Consider the following 18,721-nt stretch of genomic DNA (forward strand, 5'->3'; position numbering starts at 1 on the left):
GTACCCCTCATTATTCTTTAAGCATATTTTAAAATAAATTTGCTACCTTAAATTCTGCTTTATGTTTTCTAGATAGTCTGTGTGTATTAATAGGTGTTTTGGGAAAGTATCAACAAAGGAAAATATTTTACCTCTGAGGTATTTGGTCTAATGTGGGTTATCCCCACATTTGATTTTTACTTTGGACCTGATGTGTTTTTTTTTTCAAAATTTATTTCATAAAGTTGATTATTTTTAATCTAAGACCTAAATTTGGCTGGTAAAGTACCAAAGGCATTATTCTGAAGACAGGGATTGTTGAGGAACCATCCATGGACAGTTGATCTGGGTCAGACTGGATTTTCAGCTTACTCAGTTTTAGAGTCGACTGTCATTTTGTAAACAGAGGTCTGCCAGATGAAGTGAACAGAAGGGCGGGATTAGCATATTCATAAGGTGCTGGCTCCCGGACTTCTTTTCTCCTCCCCCCTCTCCCTTTCCCTTAATGAATCTAGAAACACAGACCCATAGGGTTGAATGACTAGCTGGTTTTCTTCTGTTCAGTGCCTTAATCTAGCGAGGACGGTCTGTGTTTCAGGTTGCTTCAGGTTGCGGAAGCAGGAGATTCAGTAACTAAGTGTTCACCGTGGAGCTGCTGGAAGTGGTCACAGAAGAAGCACCTCTCAAACCGTGCTTCAGGCTCTTAAAAGGAGCACAGGGAAGCTTAGTCTTGGTTTGGATCCAGGCAAATGCTGTTGGAGTCATGAACTGGGACTGTGTGTACGGACTGCTGGTTTGGTCTTGATAGCACTGGGTATATGTTGTTGGAGAGGGCAGGCCAAGAGGCCCTGAGACCCCCAGGTGCCATCTGAATGGAGAAAAGCGGCTGTAGTCCGTTTCCAGTGTGTTGGGCTAAAGGTATAACAACTTAAATATCTGTTCAGTGTGTGCTTATGTCAGCTCATGATTTTGTACTAAAAATGCTAGATAATAGTTCTTTCAGAACTTAGAGTTACAACTACATTTGAGGGAAAAAAAAGATGTGGTATAGGTTTACAGCTGGCACATAAAACCAGTTAGGTGACTTTGCAAGTAGAAAATGAAACTTTTGTGTGGAAATGCTCTTAAGCAATCTAAACTATTTTGTATTTTTGCTTTTTAATTTTAGTAAGGAGACTGTTGTCTATTTTGTGCCATAGAGGCTTTTAAAGAGCAAAATGATTAGTTTTGACTGTAGGACCAGAGGAGAAAAGGGTAATGTGGGCTTAGTTGTTTTAAAATGGGTTTCTTTATTGTCTGTATGCATTGTGTATTTAATTTGAAGCTCTGTTATTTTGAGATTATTAACATGGGTCAAAAATATTGTGAGTGAAAAAAATTTTCTACTTTAGTATAAGAATTTGTATTCATACAGAAGTATAAATATGAAGTAGGACATTTTCATTCCAACATTCAAGGCAGCATTTAGAAAGCATAGTTAAGGTAAAGAAGCTGTAAAATTAGTGTGTAACTGAAGACAGACAAATTCAACTAGACGTTGTTTTGCTTAACATAGTGATGAATATGTAAGCTATTAACATACTTAATGAAGGTCGATATATGAAATGTATTTAGACTATGCTAATCTACTTAGGAACCTACAATTGGACAAGAGCTGCACCTTGATGAATGAACTACAAGCTTATTTTTAGGCTAAAGATATTAGTGCCTCTAGGATAGGAGGTGCTAGCATCACACTTCCTGTTTTCAAGATTAATTTTCATTGGTTGATTTGTATTTATTATTTATTCATTCCCTTTTAGGCTTTTGCACCAAAGCTTACAATGTTTGAGTTGTGTTAGTATGATAGTATCTGAATAAAGCACCTGTCACTTTTATTACATAAAGTATTCAGAATAAAAATTTTGTTTAGTTAAATTGAAGCTCTCAAAGTTTAAAGGACATTGAATTCTTACTGTTATAGTTTGTGGCATTGTAATGCAAATGAACATAATTGAGGCAGAGTTCAGCCTTCCTGAAGCACTTGTAGGTTGTGTACAGAACGCCGCCTCCATAATATGATGGTGCTAAGCATTAGCAGTAAAAGCCCTCCAGTTACCTGACAGGTCTAGACCAATGGGGTGTTGAATAGTTAGCAACTTGGCAGAAAAGAGATGGTGTTTTGGCTCAACACAAAGAAATTGATCAAAACAACTTGTATCCAATGTTTGAAGACTATTAGAGAAAATACTAAGAGCTGATTTTTAATTAAAATGTACCTTTTGGTAGATGACAGTCTGGGTGAGAGCAGAGCTTTTAAAGCAGAGAATGGGAAATGGGACACGGCAGGTCCCATCTCTACTTGCAGAGCCCTCTCAGCTGAGCATATGCTTTTACAGTGATTGTACAGTGCAGCTGTCTTTAAAATTCCTCTCTGATTTCTTGTTTCCCTTTCTTGCATTAGGACAAAAAGGTAGGAGATCTGTTCCCATGCTTGTTAATACTGTTTAGTGATAAGAACAAAGATGCCAGTGTATAGGAATTAGCTGACTTGTTTATTTCAAGTATAACCATTATAGTATCTACATAAAGTTAAAAGCTCAAATACAAATCTTGGCCTGCAAATGGTTATTCTAAACCATGCATTTGATTCAACTAGTCACATTAACCTCAAAACAGATAGCAGTGTCCCAGTTTTAAAAAGGTGAAAGATTCTTACCAGGACAGGCTAAAAATAGTAGAGCAGACCTATATTTGTATACTTTGAGGTGGATCTTCAAGGTAGCCTTCACACTTGGGGGTCTGTTCTTTACCAGTTTAGTGTATTGCTGAATTTGGTGTGGAGATCACCCAAGAAGGTTAAGCCTAAAAATATTTAAGAAAGATATGTACCTACATTGTGATTTTCTAGACATAAGTATGAGTTAAGAATAATAAGTGTAAATGTTCTTAGAACATTAGGTTGCAAAGTGTTGGGTGGGGAAACCCTACTTGTGGGATTTTCGAATTATCAGATGTACATTGTTCATCAATTACCATAGTGACATCAGAGGTTTGATTGTTACGGAAAAGCATGTTTTCTGGTTTCTTTAATTTTCTTTTCCAGTAATAGAGATTTTATGTACTTCTGACTTCTACAGTTGAAGTCACACTTTTCATACACATTTAAATATTATCTGTTTGACCATCTGTCCATCTGTTCAATACATCTTTCCTTCTCTATAATACTAGTATGGCAATGCTTCTTGGTGTGTATTATGTATAAACTTCAGTTACCTTTCAGAGATAGGACTCCTAGCTGTCCCAAATCTTTCTAGTCTTAGTATACATTGGGCTCCCATGCACTTATTCATACTGTCGATCCTGGATGCCTCTTTGACTTTACTTTCTGTGCACAAGTTCATCATTTTATTCTATACCCCGTGTATATCTTGAGTTAATCAATTCATCTCTCTGTTATGTCTGGTCTCACTGTGTGCATACATGTTTATTATTCTTCACATACCTGTTGAGGTAGTTTTGTGAAAACAGAAATCTGATATTTTCCTGATGTTTTTTAGTGGCTTGTTAGATTTGGATAAAATCCCACATTCTTACTGTGCCACACAGACCACGCTTTATCTCGTTTCTCTCGTGTTCTTCACCTTTGAGCTGTTGTCTTGCTCATTAGCAGTGTAGTCACTTGGGTTTTGTACACTGGGAGAGGGAGCTCAGGCCTTCGGAATATGCTGATGCCCTGTTTTCATTTGCTGACTCCCCTAGTTCTATTTACAATTAGGGTATCCCTTTGAATGAGCTCTCATCCCTCAACCTGGCCAGATTCTCTCCAGGGTTCTCACCAGAGCCGCCTGCACTTCTGCTCTGGCACAGCATGTATTGGGGCATACTGTTTTACAGTTAACCTGTCTGATTTTTGTCCTCCTCACTAAATTTAATGTCCTCTGGGATAATGTCAGATTTTTTTCTGCCTGATAAATACTTGGCAAAAATGGGTGTTACTTTAATATTTGTTAATGTATTCTGTATAGAATAAATTTATTTTAAAAGCTCTTTTAGAAAAAGCATTCCTTTGCTTATGTTGTATTTGGATAAACCTAGTTTTAATAGTCACTGAATTGGCCATTCTAATTGCACTGTATTTGTTTATGATTTTCTTCTGAATAAAAGTATATATGTAGAATTTAGCTTAGCAGTTGGTAGCTGATGGATGTATGCATTTTGTGGCATGGCTTTGGTCTTCAGCTACTGTCAATTCTTTTATACTTGCTTGAATATTTCATTAAATATTTCGTATCATTCTTATCTGCTTGACCTCAGTTGGTTAGTTTTTTTGTTTTTGTTTTTCAAGACATGGTTTCTCTGTAACAAGCCAGGCTATCCTGGAACTCACTTTGTGGACCAGGGCTGGCCTCGAACCCACAGGTATCTATCTACCTGACTCTGCCTCCCAAGTGGTGGGATTAAATGCATATGCCACCATTGACTGTTTTATGTCTGTCAATGTTTTGTCTGTCTGTATGTATGTCTGCAGCACATGTGTGTCTCGTCCCCATGGAAGCCAGGATGGATGTCTTAGATCTCCTGGAACTAGTTACAGACAGCTGTGAAGGTCTGTGTGGGTACTGGGAATTGAACTGTTGACAGGAAGCTCAAGAGTAGGCAGTGCTCTTAAGCACTGAGCTATCCTTTTCTGCAGCCCAAAGGGTAGAGTTTTTGAGAGAGAGCTGTACTTGTAACAGTTAAAATTATTCCTCAGATTCTAAATGTCATGTGTGCACTGAGCTTGCACATACACACGAACATGTGTTTATGTCTCCATGAATTTCTCATAAAGGCCTCTGAGATGGGAGTTCATTAGTATCCCGGTTTTGCAGACGAGATGTTGAAGCACTGAGGCTAAAAAAACTTAGCAATGGTTGTTTAGGTCACAGAAAGCAGAGCTAGGTTCTGAACAGTGGGGATCTGACTAAATGTTTTTAATCACTGTGCTATGCATGCCTCAGTGGAAAGATGATAAGATATAACGGAACTGTTTGCCTTGTCTAATGTTTGCATGTTAAGAATCATGGTTTCTACTCTCAATTCATTAATTCATTTTACAAGTATTTAGTGATCAGTCAGCATTTGCTGAATGTACTTGTCAATACTTAGCTAATGCTAACGAGTAAAGGCACAGATTTCTACCCTTGAATTGATAGAAGGCATGAAATGTTACATCTGGGTGGGGGGGTCTGTGACAGTCTAAAGTAGCTTGTCAGGTAGGCCCACCTAAGAGGACCATTGTAGAAGGTGGAGAAACTGAGTGCAGGACAAAGAATCTTGATAGGACGGCAGTGTGCCTGGAAGAGACTCTGAGTTTTTTCCTGACTTTCTCACTTGCCTGGCGTGAGGTGAAACAATGTAAGTTGCTGATCAATTGTAATAAAATTTTCCTTACCCCTCCCCTTCTGTTGTGAGCACCGCAGTCCTCGAGCTAACACTGTAGAGGGCGTTAGCACGCCTGCATCCCATCCCTCCCCTGGCTCACTGTCAGGGTTAGTTTTCACTGTGGTCAGAGGAAGTTTCTTTGTTGTGATTTCAGCAAGAAAGTGTTCAATGTTAAATGTCTTAGCTTTAGTTTTGTTTGTATTCTAAATCATTATTATTAATTAAAAAATTTCCTTTAGTTCTTTGTTTCATAAGGCTTTTTTGTTTATAGTGAGAAAGATGTTAAATTTTCCCAAATATTTTCTGCCTCTACTGATTGCATGAATTTTTTGACTACAAGAATTTTTAAAAGAACAGTGTGATCTGTTATGGTGTTTGAATATATTTTTGGTGGTGTTGAGGATTGAACCCATGGCATGCAAGTGCTAGGCTAATGCTGAAGCAGTGAGGTATACACCCCAGTCTGATGTATGTATATGTGTATCTGTTAGTTTGGGGGTTCAGCCAACTGTGGTGGTTGAATAAACCTGCGCCAACTCCCCTCCCCCATAGGCTTATATATTTGAATGCTCAGTTCCAGGTCGGTGAACTGTTGAGAAGGGCTAGGGAATGTGGACTTGGAGTACGTGTCCCATTGTTGAAGGAGTAGGTTTTGCAGTTGCAGTAGCACGTGCCAGGCCTGTTGCCTGTGGATTAGCAATGCTCTCAGCTCCTTCTCCAGCATTATGTTCTGCCCTGCTCCCCACTATAATAACAGACTGCAGCAGGCCTCTCAGAAAGTGCTTTCTCGGTCACGGTGTCTTCTCACAGCAGTCGAACAGTGACTAAGCAGGAAGTTGGCATGGGAAGTGGGGTATTGCGGTGACAGGCCTGATCATGTTGTTGGGAGGAACATGAAAAACTTTGGACTGGAAAGAATAGACTAGAAAGGTGGTTGAACTGAGCGGTACTTAGCGGGCTGTCCTAGCAGGAACATAGAGACAGTGGTGCTGAGGGTGATGTGGCTGGCCAATAGGGGCCGAGATCAAGAGGGTTCAGAGGGGAGGACTGCTAGTAAGTGGCCAACCACAGGCCATTCTTGTAATATTTCATAAAGAATGTGACTGCTTTCTGGCCTTGTTTTTTTAAAAAATATTTGCCAGAGGCTAACTTGAAGAATTTTGGATTAATTGTATGTCAAACATAGTATATTATTCCTTTTCATGGTGTAGTGTTCAGCATATTTGTGTGTTGTTATTTACTTAGGTTGTCTGTTATGAAAGATATAAGTTCATAACTTCTTGTGGTCATTTAATCAGATTATTGTTATTGAAGTATTGATGTTTTAGAAAATAAGTAGGAAAATTTTCTCAACTACGCTTTCGTGTCACCAAAGGATTGAGTCAGTGTCCTGAGTGTCGGACCCCCAGCAGCTATCTCTCTGACTTTTCTAGTGGACTTGACTCCTTCTTAGTTATAAATATAGTTGTTTTATAGCACTCAGTAAGCTTTTGTGGTTTTCTCCCAACTAGACTGAAGACTCTTCTAGGGTGTATCTGATTTTGCTTTGTTTTTGCTTTTAATAAACTATTTGGATTAAGAGTAGACCTCTTGATATGCAAGGCTCTGGTTATATTCCATAGTACCACATGTACAAATGTTCACTTACCGTCTGTGTATGCATGTCTACAGTGTAATAATGGCTTGGTAAATATTGTTAGAATTCGTCTGTTGGAAGGACTGGCCCATTCCTTTACTCATAAGAGACGAGGTGAGTGAATCCGTGAGGTTGTCGGCCATGCCATTGTACATTGTAGCTGGGCTTTGGCTGAGGCGTAGGGAATGGTAGCCCTTGATGTGTGCTGTGATCAGCAGGCCCAGGTACCATAGGCATGGTGAGCGAAGAAAGTGTACGGCAGCCTGAGTGAAACCAACCTGTGTCCTGGGTGTCCAGGGTTAGGTCAGTCCTGATGGCTAAAAAGCATCTTGCAGGTGTTGGTGTTCTCTCAAATATCTTTCAGATGGGAAATAATAAACGCAATGAGGAAGTTGTGATGCATCGTAGCAGCATCAGAGCCAGGGTTACTGCTCACAAGCTTGAAATTTCACACAGACCACTCAGGGATCCTGTCAACTCATGTTCTGGTTTGGACCGTACTTCCAGGAAGAGGTGTTTAGGTAGGGGATGAAAACAGATTTTGGAGCAGCACTATTAGGTTTCTTAAGCTCTGTAACTTCAGAGTGCCCTGCAGTCTATACTTGCAATGATGTAGTGCTTATTTTGCAGGGCATGTTGTAGACATTAGAGTTGAACTACTAGTCCTTGCCAGGGTCTGTGGCATCAGTGATGCTGCAGTTGGGTGTCTTCATGCAGAGTGAGGTAGATGACTTCCTAAAACTATGAAGAGTGAACACTTGGCGATTTGTGTTCAGCTCTCTTGACCCGCTCTTCAGTGTTGGAGCACCATTGTGTTTTGTTTTTGAGACAGAGTTTCACTGTGGCTTTGGAGCCTGTCCTGGAACTAGTTCTTGTAGACCAGGCTGGTCTCGAACTCACAGAGATCCGCCTGCATTTGTCTCCTGAGTGCTGGGATTAAAGGCATGCGCCACCACCGCCCAGCTCACCATTGTTATTCCTAACAGAATTTTTAAAAGCAGAGTGCTATAAGTTAGTTTTAGGATACTGAAAATGTAGGATATGATCAAAGGCTCCTAAAGAAACCACTCATTATTTCCCTTATAAACCACTAGGTAAAACTAAGAAGCAAATGGATTCAAACACCTGAGTGCCTTAGGGGACTATATGGGCCATTATGGAGCCACCCTATATATATATGGTCCTGCAGGCAGGTCCTCCTTGGTTACTGGACCCTGTTCCACTTCCTCTTTGCCCTTGGTTCAGAGTCTCCACCTGCTCTAAAGCACGGGTGTGGGTTGGTTTTGCTGCCCCACGCCTCTGCTTCTGAGGCCGCAGTCACTTGTTGCCTTTGTGTGATCTGCAGGGTTTGTAAACCCTGCAGATCCATTAGATTAGAGATTTACTTATAAATACAATCAATACGGTGGGGGAAAGGAGTTCAGTGCACTAAGAGCTCTCAGGAGTTTAGGGATTTCCTCTTGCCCAGGGATCTGTGATTAGGGATATATATTTAATTCCACAGCCAATCAGGGACTAGCTGCTTCTCATCTACCATTTCTTCAAACTCATCCGCATGAAAGTTGAAGTCCCCTTCTTTGAGATGTGGATCTTCTGGCAGCCAGGAAACTTGTACTTGCCTTCACACAGCAACTCTATCACATGTTCCGTATTTTCAGCTTGGTGTGGATGGCCATGGTGACTTGGCCATTATATTCTTGGGCTTCTCCAAAACACCACACTGACCCACTGGAGTCTAGACTGGGGACAGCAGGAGGTCAGAGATGGGGATATCAATTAGAAAGTTGTGTCCACGGCCCCTTAGGAAGTCCCATACAAGCACTAGGCTGCATACACTAACTACTACGGAGGCCACTTGTTCTTGCCTTGTATACCAGGCCCTCATGAGGAAAAGAACTTGATTGCCTTAATTGGCTGCAAATACTCTTCTGTAGCATTTGTATGCAATTGTTGATCGAGTCTCCAATCCTCTTCCCATTTTGACTTAGGGCTGCATAGGCAGCAAGACACCAGTAAGACCCTGAGGTGTTTCCTGTTGATTCAAGGGAGATCCAAAGAAGACAGTCCAGTAGACATCCAGGAAGCAGTTGAATTCTTGACTAAGCCTGAACTTCAGCTTGACAGTCTAGTTGAGGATTTAGAGCCCCTGATGCCCAGCCAGCATGCTATTAAGAATGGCCTACAGACTAGTGTTGGCACTGGAACTGTGCCCAAGCCAAACTGCGTAAGGCCAGTGACTTTCTGTAAGCATTTGAAAACCTTACAGCCATTTTCTGTTTCTTAACTCTAATGATAGAAACCTAATTCTCAGTGTTGATATTTTTCTTTTTAAGTTCTTTTTTTTTTTCCCCCTAGAAACTATTCTTTACTGTATTTTATAAAATCATTGTTCTGGAGCAGAGAGTAGAGTGCTTGCATACCATACTAGCCAGTGTGAGGCCAGGCCATAAGTTCAGCTCTCAGCACCACTACCACCACCACAGCAAAAACAAAAACATTGGTTTGTGACAGGTTGAAAATTAAAACAGTGTGATCTTTTACCACAGATAGTTTGAGAGTAGTGGTATAAACCTAATTTCAATTTCAAGTCTTTGATTTCTTCTTTGAGAAATTAAATTCATTTAATTTATGGGATGAGTGTTTTGCCTCCATGTATGTCTGTTGTACCAGCAGAGGTCAAAGAGGGTGTTGGACTCCCTGGAAGTGGAGTTATAGATGGTTGTGATCCACCATGTGGATGCTGGGAACCTGGGTCCTCTTTCTCATTGATTGATTGATTAGTTTTTTCAAGACAGGGCTTCTCTGTGGCTTTGGAAGCTGTCCTGGAACTTGTTCTTGTAGACCAGAGATCCTCCTGCCTCTGCCTCCTGAGTGCTGGGATTAAAGGTGTGCGCCACAATACCCGGCACCTGAGCCCTCTTTTCTCCTAACTGCTGAGTCAAGACTCTACCCATGGAGAAAGCTTTTTGAAGAAGAAATTTTTGCAGTGTTTAAAGTAATTGATTTCTGTAGCTGGTTGATAAGCAGAAGTGCTTAAAGGGGAGACTTGCCAGCATATTCAGGATGGTGGTAGGACACAGATCTGTGAAAGACCATAGTTCTGTGAAGGAGGAAGTGGAGGTCTTTTTCATGAGAGATATTCAGAGAGTTAGTATTTCTGCTTTAGTTTTTGTGGAGGGCCAGAAACAAAGGCAGAACCACACAAATAAGGCAGAGGAGTCTGTCTGTTGGTAAATACGGATAATGTAGCCGAATGCCCCTTGGGACTCCTGTAACTGGGATCTCCCCTGGAGCTATCCACAGAAGTGTCCAAGAGGTTAGGATCTGAGGAGCCTGTATGCTAACAGAAAGACAAATTATAGATGTAGGTATGCCACCAAGAGGCTTCCTGGAAGGACTGATGGTAGACGCCTCTTGGGCAGCATATAGCACAAATACAATTTTGTCAAGTGTTACCTAAGGCAGCCACGTTGTATCATGGAAAATGGCTTTCCCTGTTCATGCTGGAATAGAGCTATCTTCTTACTTTGAAAACGTCTGCCCTTTTTAAGTCAGTGTTGGGCGTGGCCATGGGTTTGGAATACAGAGGTATATGTTTGGAACGCCATCCTTTTGGCCTTGCTTTTCTTTGGCTTGTGTGATATTTCCCATGGTACCTTTCCATTGCTAATGGTTTCTCTCAACCCATTTTATTTTCTCAAAAATGGTCTCTGCTGTATTATTCTGTCTGAACTTAAACTCCTGGGTCCAAATGATTCATTCCCTTTTGGGTCTATATATGTGCACCACTACCACCTTTTGGCTTCTTTAACCACTTTGGGATACAATTACTTTTCTGCTGTTGAGAAATAAGTGATACTAAGTCTTACTTAGAAATCCTTAGTGTTCTAATGTAGGGAGGAAAGAGAAAGCTGGAATGATCAGAAATGTGCTTAGGAATACAGAAGCCTTACTAAACTCATTTATCAATTCTAGCAACTTTGAGTTTCCCTGTGTGTGAAGGTCATAGGTCAATGTCTGTTTTCTTCAGACTTTTTCAGGCCAGGCCCCATAGTGTAAAAAGAACATTATCTGTTGGATAAGGAAGAACTGACAAAGTGAAAGTAAGAAGCCAAGCAGTTTCTTTTTGAAAAAGGGGTGTGATGTGACTCAAGCAAGGCCAGCAAGTACACAGCAGAGCGGGAAGTTCACTTAGTTTTTATTTTACTGTATCATACCATATTGCTGGGAGTCTGACCTCCTAATTTGATGCTATTGGATAGCTCATAATCAGTGCAAAGGGGAAAGGTGTGGTAGAGAGTCAAGTTTTAGGAATTCCAGGGTTTGAGCTAATAGACATGTATACTAGAGTTTCACAAGGTGAAGGGTAGATTTACAGGATATTGACCTTTGGTGGGCTAGCTCCCTTTAATAGCAAAGAACTGTGTCTCACATCATTGAACCTGGAGCTCAAAATATTTGGTGCTTCCTTTCGACAAGTGAGTTCTTTGAGATACATTGCTTGATATTCAAGCATTGCAAGACTAATTTCCATTTTAATAGTTGTCTAGCTCTATGCTAAACACAGGCCATGCTCCAAGTAGTCCTTGGTTATTTGTTGACTCTTGCCAACTTTGCTGTTGTCCATGCTACTTGCGATGACTATGCCTAGTATGTGTAGAAGTGCCACCCTTGCCTTGTGTCCGTTCCTCACTGTTCCTTCTTGGCGCTGTCTGCTCCATGTGTCCAGTCTCACAAGTCTCCAGTTTCAGCTTGTGATGTTTTTCTTGCTTTTGCATGTCTGAGCAAATGATTTGATGCTTCCTTTTTCTTTTATACAGGGAGTATTCCCCAGCCATCATTTATATTTTGATTTTGAACTTAACAGTATGTCCTGGAAGTTATCAGTACAGGGACTGTGGTGGTTTGAATGGTAATGGCCCCCAGGCTCATATGTTTGAATGCCTGGTTACCTGGGAGTGGTACTGCTTGAGAAGGGTTAGAAGGCGTGGCCTTGTTGGAGTAGGCGTGGCCTTGTTGAAGGAAATGTGTCTCTGGGGGAGAGTTTTGAGGTTTGGATCACTTCAACTCTGTGGCTGTTCTGGACAGTGGTGTTTCAAACATTCATGGCCAAGTATTTTCTTTGGATGTATGTTTTCAGTTTCTTGGAAGTACACTAGTGGTAGAATTTGGTTCTGTTTATCCATCTGAGGACCTGCTAAACTTAATTGAGTCCTTTTTACACTCCTGCTACCTGCAGTGTACACGGGTTCCTGTTTTCTATATTCTTGCTAACACAAGTAGCATCTTTCCTAAAAAAGTGAATTTCTTATAATATTAAGGGTGTTGGCTCTACTTCCTATGATGTATATGGCATATATACTTTTCTGTTTGTGTTGTCTACGTTTTAAATTAAAATTATCACTTTTCTCCTTTCCTGTCCTAACCCTTGCCATACTCCTATTCTCTCAGATTGATGGCCTCTTTTTTTAATATTACACACACACGTGCATGAGTATATAAATACAGTTTGCTGAGTTTGTTCAGTGTGACCTGTATATGTTTGATTTGGGGGCTGACTGTTTTATATTAGATAACCAGTTAGGGACCTCAGCTCTGGAAGACGCTAATTTCCCTTGCTCAGCAGTCATTAATTGCCTGTAGTTCTTTGTTTATGGGTGGGACCCCCAAGATACATCCACAACACAGCTTCTATGCCTAAGGCCTGGGAACATGTGAAGAGGGGAGGAAAGATAGATTTAAGAACCAGAGGAACAGGAAGTCCATTTTCGGTTAGGAGTGATACAGAATCTACACCATATCTGAACGGGATGCCTGCACTTGTTTGTACACGTGGGAATGCAGAGGCCAGAGCAGGGTATCAGGTGTCTTTGTCTATTGTTTTACACCTTATTGTCTTGAGAAAGGTTATCTTATTGAGTCAGAAGCTGACCCTTTGGCCAGCCAGTGAGCACCGGGATCTGCACGTGTTTGCTTTCCAATCCTAGGGTTACAGACATGTGTAGCTGTGCCCAGCTTGTTACTTGAGTGCTGGGGATTTGAACTTAGGTACTAATGACTTCAGAGCAGTTGCTCTTACCTACTGAGCCATCTCATTAGCACTACATTTTTTCATTGTTTTTAGTTGCCCATATTTAGTGTGTATAAAGTCTAGAGTTTTATTTGAAGAAAAGAAAGAACTTTGAAGTAAGGTCCCGACAAGTAGGCAGCAAACTGATAAGTTTGCCTTTGCAGTGATGTATTCCTACAAAGGAAGAGTAGGTTTAACCAAAAAGGAAGGGGTGTTAACATAACATTATTTTTGAGTAAGTCAATGAAGTTTTGACATTGTTAGTAGGAATCCTGGTCCTGTAACAGATATTTTTTTTTCTTTTAAGCAGGCATGTAAGGTGCTCTTCTATCAGGCCCTGGGTGTAAACAACACAGTGATATGTGGGATGCTAAGTTCCTATTCTTGCATACTCTGTGCATGGGATGCAGAATGGAGACTGGAAGAAAATGTTCATAACATGATTGTCAGATTGTAATTGCTACTCATTGTACACTGAAAAACCTGTTTTTCATTTTTTCCCCTTCAACAGAATATGACAGATACCTAGCATCTAGCAAAAGAATGGCAGCTGCTTATCTTGACCCAAACTTGAATCATACACCAAGTTCAAGTGCTAAGACTCACCTGGGTACTGGCATGGAACGGTCCCCTGGTACAATGGAGCGAGTATTAAAGGTCTTTCATTATTTTGAAAGCAGTAGTGAGCCAACCACCTGGGCCAGTATTATCAGGCATGGAGATGCTACTGATGTCAGGGTAAGTATGTCTTTTTCATGACATCTTTAAATAGTTACGGCTTAATGGCATATAACCCTCTTCCCTGCAGAAAAAAAAGAGATGAGATAGTTTTAGTTAACATCTTAGTACTTCCATGTTGCAGAGACATTAACCTTTTCTGTCTATATAGCCAAAGGGCTAGGGATAGAGGTAGTCAGTCTAGAGCATTTGCCTAATAGCATAGTCCTTGGGTTTGTTTCCCTAGCACTTGGCAGGTAGGATATTGCTAATATGTGACTATTATTTTCTTAGGAAAATAGTAACTAAGTCACATTGTAATTATGTAGTGCAATTTATTTTTCTGCCTTATTATTTTAACCCTTACAAAGGTAGAGAGAACCAATGTGATTTAAATAACTTCTTATCTAGTAAAATAAAATGATTTAATAAAACTATTAAATATATGATTTTTTAAACACTGTTATGTTGTAGGAATGTAAAAGGTCTATATTAGTCAGCTTTCTATCACTGTAATGAAATTTCTGAATCAGTTGATTTTGGCTCCTAGTTTTGAGATTCTAATAATGAAAGTGATCCTTTGCTTGGAGCCTTCTGGCAAGGCCACATAACATAGAGCAGACCATTCCATCTCTGAGCAGAGAAAGAGAAGAGACTGCTGGGATCATTTGGCATGCGTTCCCCCCCCCCCCGGCCCCTCCAGCTACCTATAGATCTCCCATTAGCCCTACTTCCTAGAAGTATCCTCAACTATACAAAAAGGCACTAACCATAGCAAGGCCCCTTTAGAAGCTTTTGCTTTTACAGCATAGATTCTGTAAGGGCAGAGATGTGGCATCGTATAGGATACTCCTCTGCAGGCTGACTGGGTGCTGGGGAAGCTTAAAGATAGGCCCAGCACCTAAGTGGGAGAGTTAGCACTGCAAAGGTTCTTGGGTTTGTAAGGGGAACTCGTGATAGAGACTCAAGGAGGAGATAGGCAAGGCAAATGGGTGTTTCTGAAAGCTAGGGTAGCATAAGGACTTCAGAAAATGCAGTCAGCGTGGATTTCCAAGAGACATTTGCTGTGGGGAGGAGTTAAAGATTCATTAGTCTTCCCAACTCTCCTTTAGTCTATGTCAGTCTTAGAAGAGAACAGACGTTTCTACCGACAAAGGTTAGCTTAGTCTCTTTCTCCTTTCTTCTTCTAACCATATTTAATAGTTAATTTTGGTCCCTTTACTATTTTATTCACGTAGATCAATAGGTTTGATATAAAGCTAGATTGATTCTTCTGTGAGTTACACGTTTCTGTTACTTCTGTACAATCACTCCATTGGTGGACTATGTAGATGGATTTATTATTAAAGGGAACATGATGTGGGATGGGAGGAACTCATTTCAGGGGTATGGAAATGGTGGGGCAGTCTTCCCTGTCTTGAAGATTATCTCCAGCTTTATATGTAGCACCTTAGTATGAGAAAGCCTCTTATTGTGGCTGGAGAGATGGCTCAGAGGTTAAGAGCACTGGCTGCTCTTCCAGAGGTCCTGAATTCAATTCCCAGCAACCACATGGTGGCTCACAGCCACCTATAATGAGATCTGGTGCTCTCTCCTGGTGTGCAGTGCAGGCATACATGTAAATAGAACACCCTATACACAGTACACGATAAATATTTAAATTAACTAAGAGAGAGAGAAAGTTTCTTGCCTCCTGGTAGTATGATCTGTGAGATGGGCACAGGGCATTTGCTGTATGTGTGAGTACATATGCTAACCAAGGTTAGGTGCAAGCTATGTTCCAACCATGATTATTATATAGTTCTGACTCTCTGTTTTGTTCATCATTAAACAATCCAGGAGCCCTTTTGGCAGATAGCGTATACTTTGTTCAGAACTTCAGGCAGATATTGGTATATTATCTATAGATAGATGTTGGTCAGTTCAGAGCAGTAAACAGTAACCAAAGCTGTGCAGTATTAGAATTGGTAACCCAGGAGCATTGTAGTGACTTTAGAATAGTGACAAAGAAAACTTCAAGTCCTCCAAACCCAAAAAGAACTCCTATCTAGAAGGAATGACACCATTTACCCAGTTTTCCTGTGTAACACCAGATGGAGAAGACTGCCACAGAGCATCTTTAGCAGCTTAAGGAAGTCCTTCATCTCTTAGAAACGGATACCAGATGAACTATCCAGTCAGGATTCTGACACACAAGTGCCTACGGTGGAACAGTGATGTGAAAAGTTAGCAGAGTAGGCTTTCTTGGAAGAACTTTTATGTGGTATAATGAGCATGAACAAAGTGAGCCCAGAAAATACCGTGGCAGAGCCTTGTTACTCCATGACAAGTGCAGTCTCTTTTGTATCTGTCTTAAGTCTTCACAGTCTTTTAATTGTATTCTATGTGCATTGGTGTTTTGCCTGTGTTCATGTCTATGTAGGGTGTCAGATCCCTAGGAACTGTAGTTTACAGACAGTTGTGAACCGCCATGTGAGTGCTGGGAATTGAACCTGGGTCCTTTGGAAGGGCAGCTAGTGTTCTGAACTGCTGAGCCACTTCTCTGGCCCCAAGTCTTTACATTCTCTTGCTCTATTCTCTACCTACTCTGTCCTGTATTGAGCTCTTAGTGTAAACTTCCATCCATAGTCATGCTGACGGGGCTTTGATTTATTGTGCTTTCCATGTAGTCATGCTGTCCACAAACAAACAAACAAGCCACAACGCAGATAATAAGGCTCGTGTCAGCCCTGGATGTAAGATTTGTTGGAGCTGTTTTCCCTGTAGCTAGTGTGCTGCTCATCATTTTTTTTGTGTGTGTGTGTGTGTCACATTTCAGTAATTCTCACAACATTTCAGACTTTTTCCCCCCTATTTTATATGTTGGGATGAATTCTGTTGATTTGTGATGTGTAGCAAAAAGCCCCATGGAGACTTTGCATCTGGCTTGAATTCTAGAGTGTTATAACTAGGCTTTGAACTACTTTTGTGATCCTTACCTTTTTGTTGAAGTGTTTAATTCTTTTCAGGGTCCTTCCAGAAGGACCCTAATCCTTAAACAATTCAAATAACTTGGTTATGGGAGAACCTGGAAAACTAGCAGGTCTCGTGGCTGGGAATTGCTTAGGCAAATGGTTCCTTCAAACAACTCAAGAGAAGAGGTTTTGATATGTGGAAATTGCTTGCTAAAGGTGTAAATTGGTAATAGTAAAAAGGCTTTTTGTAAAGCCACGGTCAGTCAGTTCACCAGAGGCTGGATTTCCCTGCTATTTTGCTAAACAAATTCATCCCAAAGTGCCTCTTTTTCTTTCACAAAGCAGATGACAGTTGGCACCCTTGGTGGGAGAATTAGGGTCACTCTAGGATGAATTTTAGGTTTTTGCAAAGCAAAGGACAGTTAGCTCACCAGAAGTTGATTCACTCTGTGCTTTAGCTAAAGCCTGAAATTCTTCCTTAGACGCTCACAAAACAACACCGACAGATGTTTGTTTTAGTTGTTTTGAGGATCCATGAACTACACCTGTATAAGAAATCAAACATAACAGACGAGATATGTGTATGTGCTGAGCCCTTCACCTCCGTCACATGCTGCCACTCTTCTGGCCTCCCTGTCCCCTGAGATGTAATATTATTGACAGTATGCTAGTTAGTCATCTGTCAGTGGTCTCCAGGGATACAAATAAAATGAAGACTTGGATTTCTCATTTATAATACAAAGCTAGACATAAACTTCTTGAGGAAGGTACATGGAAAGTCAAGACAATACAAAAGCTAAACCTCTTGATCAGACAGTGCTATGTTGTAAATACAAAGGAAAATTCCAGGAGACATCCCCCCTCCCACAGTTAATACAAGAGTGATCAGACTTTATTGCTAATAAGGAGAAAATAATAGTGCCCTGGATAGAAGCTCAAACCAACCATAATATTCTCTCAAGATAAAGCCTGATCCAGAGTCTTTGAGGGTTGAGAGAGGAGAAGAGGTCACCTTAGCACGTTTTTGCAGAGACTTGTTCCTGAAATTTAAGGAAAGCAGAGTCTGTTAGTGTGAAGTTTGTGAAGCTGACCTAGAAGCTGTAGTACAGTAAGTATCCAGAACACCTGGCTAGGCTGCTAGGCGAAAGAAGACTTTTTAATATAAACGAAACAGCTTTCCCGTAGCTGATGCCATCTAGGTCTTTCATAGGTAGGGAGGAAGAGCCAGTATCTTGCTTCAGAATTCAAATAGAACTAAAGAGATGTTTCACTATAAAGAGGGAGCTGTTCTTCAGAAGAATCCAGTGTCTGAGATTCCAGTGCCCTCTTCTGGCCTCCATGGGCAACTGCACATACCGCATTACAAACCCACAAACTCACACAATATACATAAACATAAACTCAGAGAACATAGGGCTGAACAGATGGCCTATAGGTTAAGAGTGTACAGCTCTGGCAGAAGACCAGTGGTTCACCACCACATATTTCTAGCTACTGGATCCAACTCCCTCTCCTGACGTTCTGCTCCTGAACGTCAAGGCCAAGGAAGCATCACTTTTGTCTTGCTCAACAAAAAGGAGCTTCTTTTCTATGTGCTCAAGATGACATTGGCCAGTTTTTGTCTCTGCAGAGCTGAGCCTCTCTGACAGAGGCTCAGCCTCTTTCCCTTCTAGCTTATGTTTGAAAAGAAAATTAGTAGTTATATTGACCTACAAACCTCCTCCTATAGCCTCCTGCTGTTGTGGATGGGTGGAGTTGAGGTATACCACATCTTTGCCTTGTTTTGATTCCAAAGTGCAGCCTGATGAGAAGACACCATTTAGCCATTGAGTATTACTCCTGCCAAATTCAAAGCACATTAAACTTTTAAGTGGTGCATGCAGCTTTTGTAAATCCTTAGATCATATTTGGGATTTAGCATGCTTCACGAGCCACTTGGGAATGGCTGGTATTTTTTGA

General features: G+C 40.9%; 1 protein-coding gene and 1 non-coding gene across 2 annotated transcripts in view; one reads left to right on the top strand and one right to left on the bottom strand.

The window, feature by feature from the left end:
• Window positions 1–797: 797 nt before the first annotated feature.
• Ptk2 (protein tyrosine kinase 2) overlaps window positions 798–18,721 on the top strand; it is a 140,955-nt gene continuing 123,031 nt past the window's right edge. Inside the window, 2 exon segments of the mRNA XM_051202695.1 lie at window positions 798–897; window positions 13,603–13,829. Coding sequence (XP_051058652.1) covers window positions 798–897; window positions 13,603–13,829 — 327 coding nt within the window.
• LOC127235452 (small nucleolar RNA SNORA70) lies at window positions 8,804–8,941 on the bottom strand. Its single transcript, XR_007835712.1, has one exon. It is a non-coding gene; the product is annotated as a small nucleolar RNA SNORA70 (small nucleolar RNA).

This window comes from Phodopus roborovskii, unplaced genomic scaffold, assembly GCF_943737965.1.
Source record: "Phodopus roborovskii unplaced genomic scaffold, PHOROB, whole genome shotgun sequence".
NCBI lineage: Eukaryota > Metazoa > Chordata > Mammalia > Rodentia > Cricetidae > Phodopus > Phodopus roborovskii.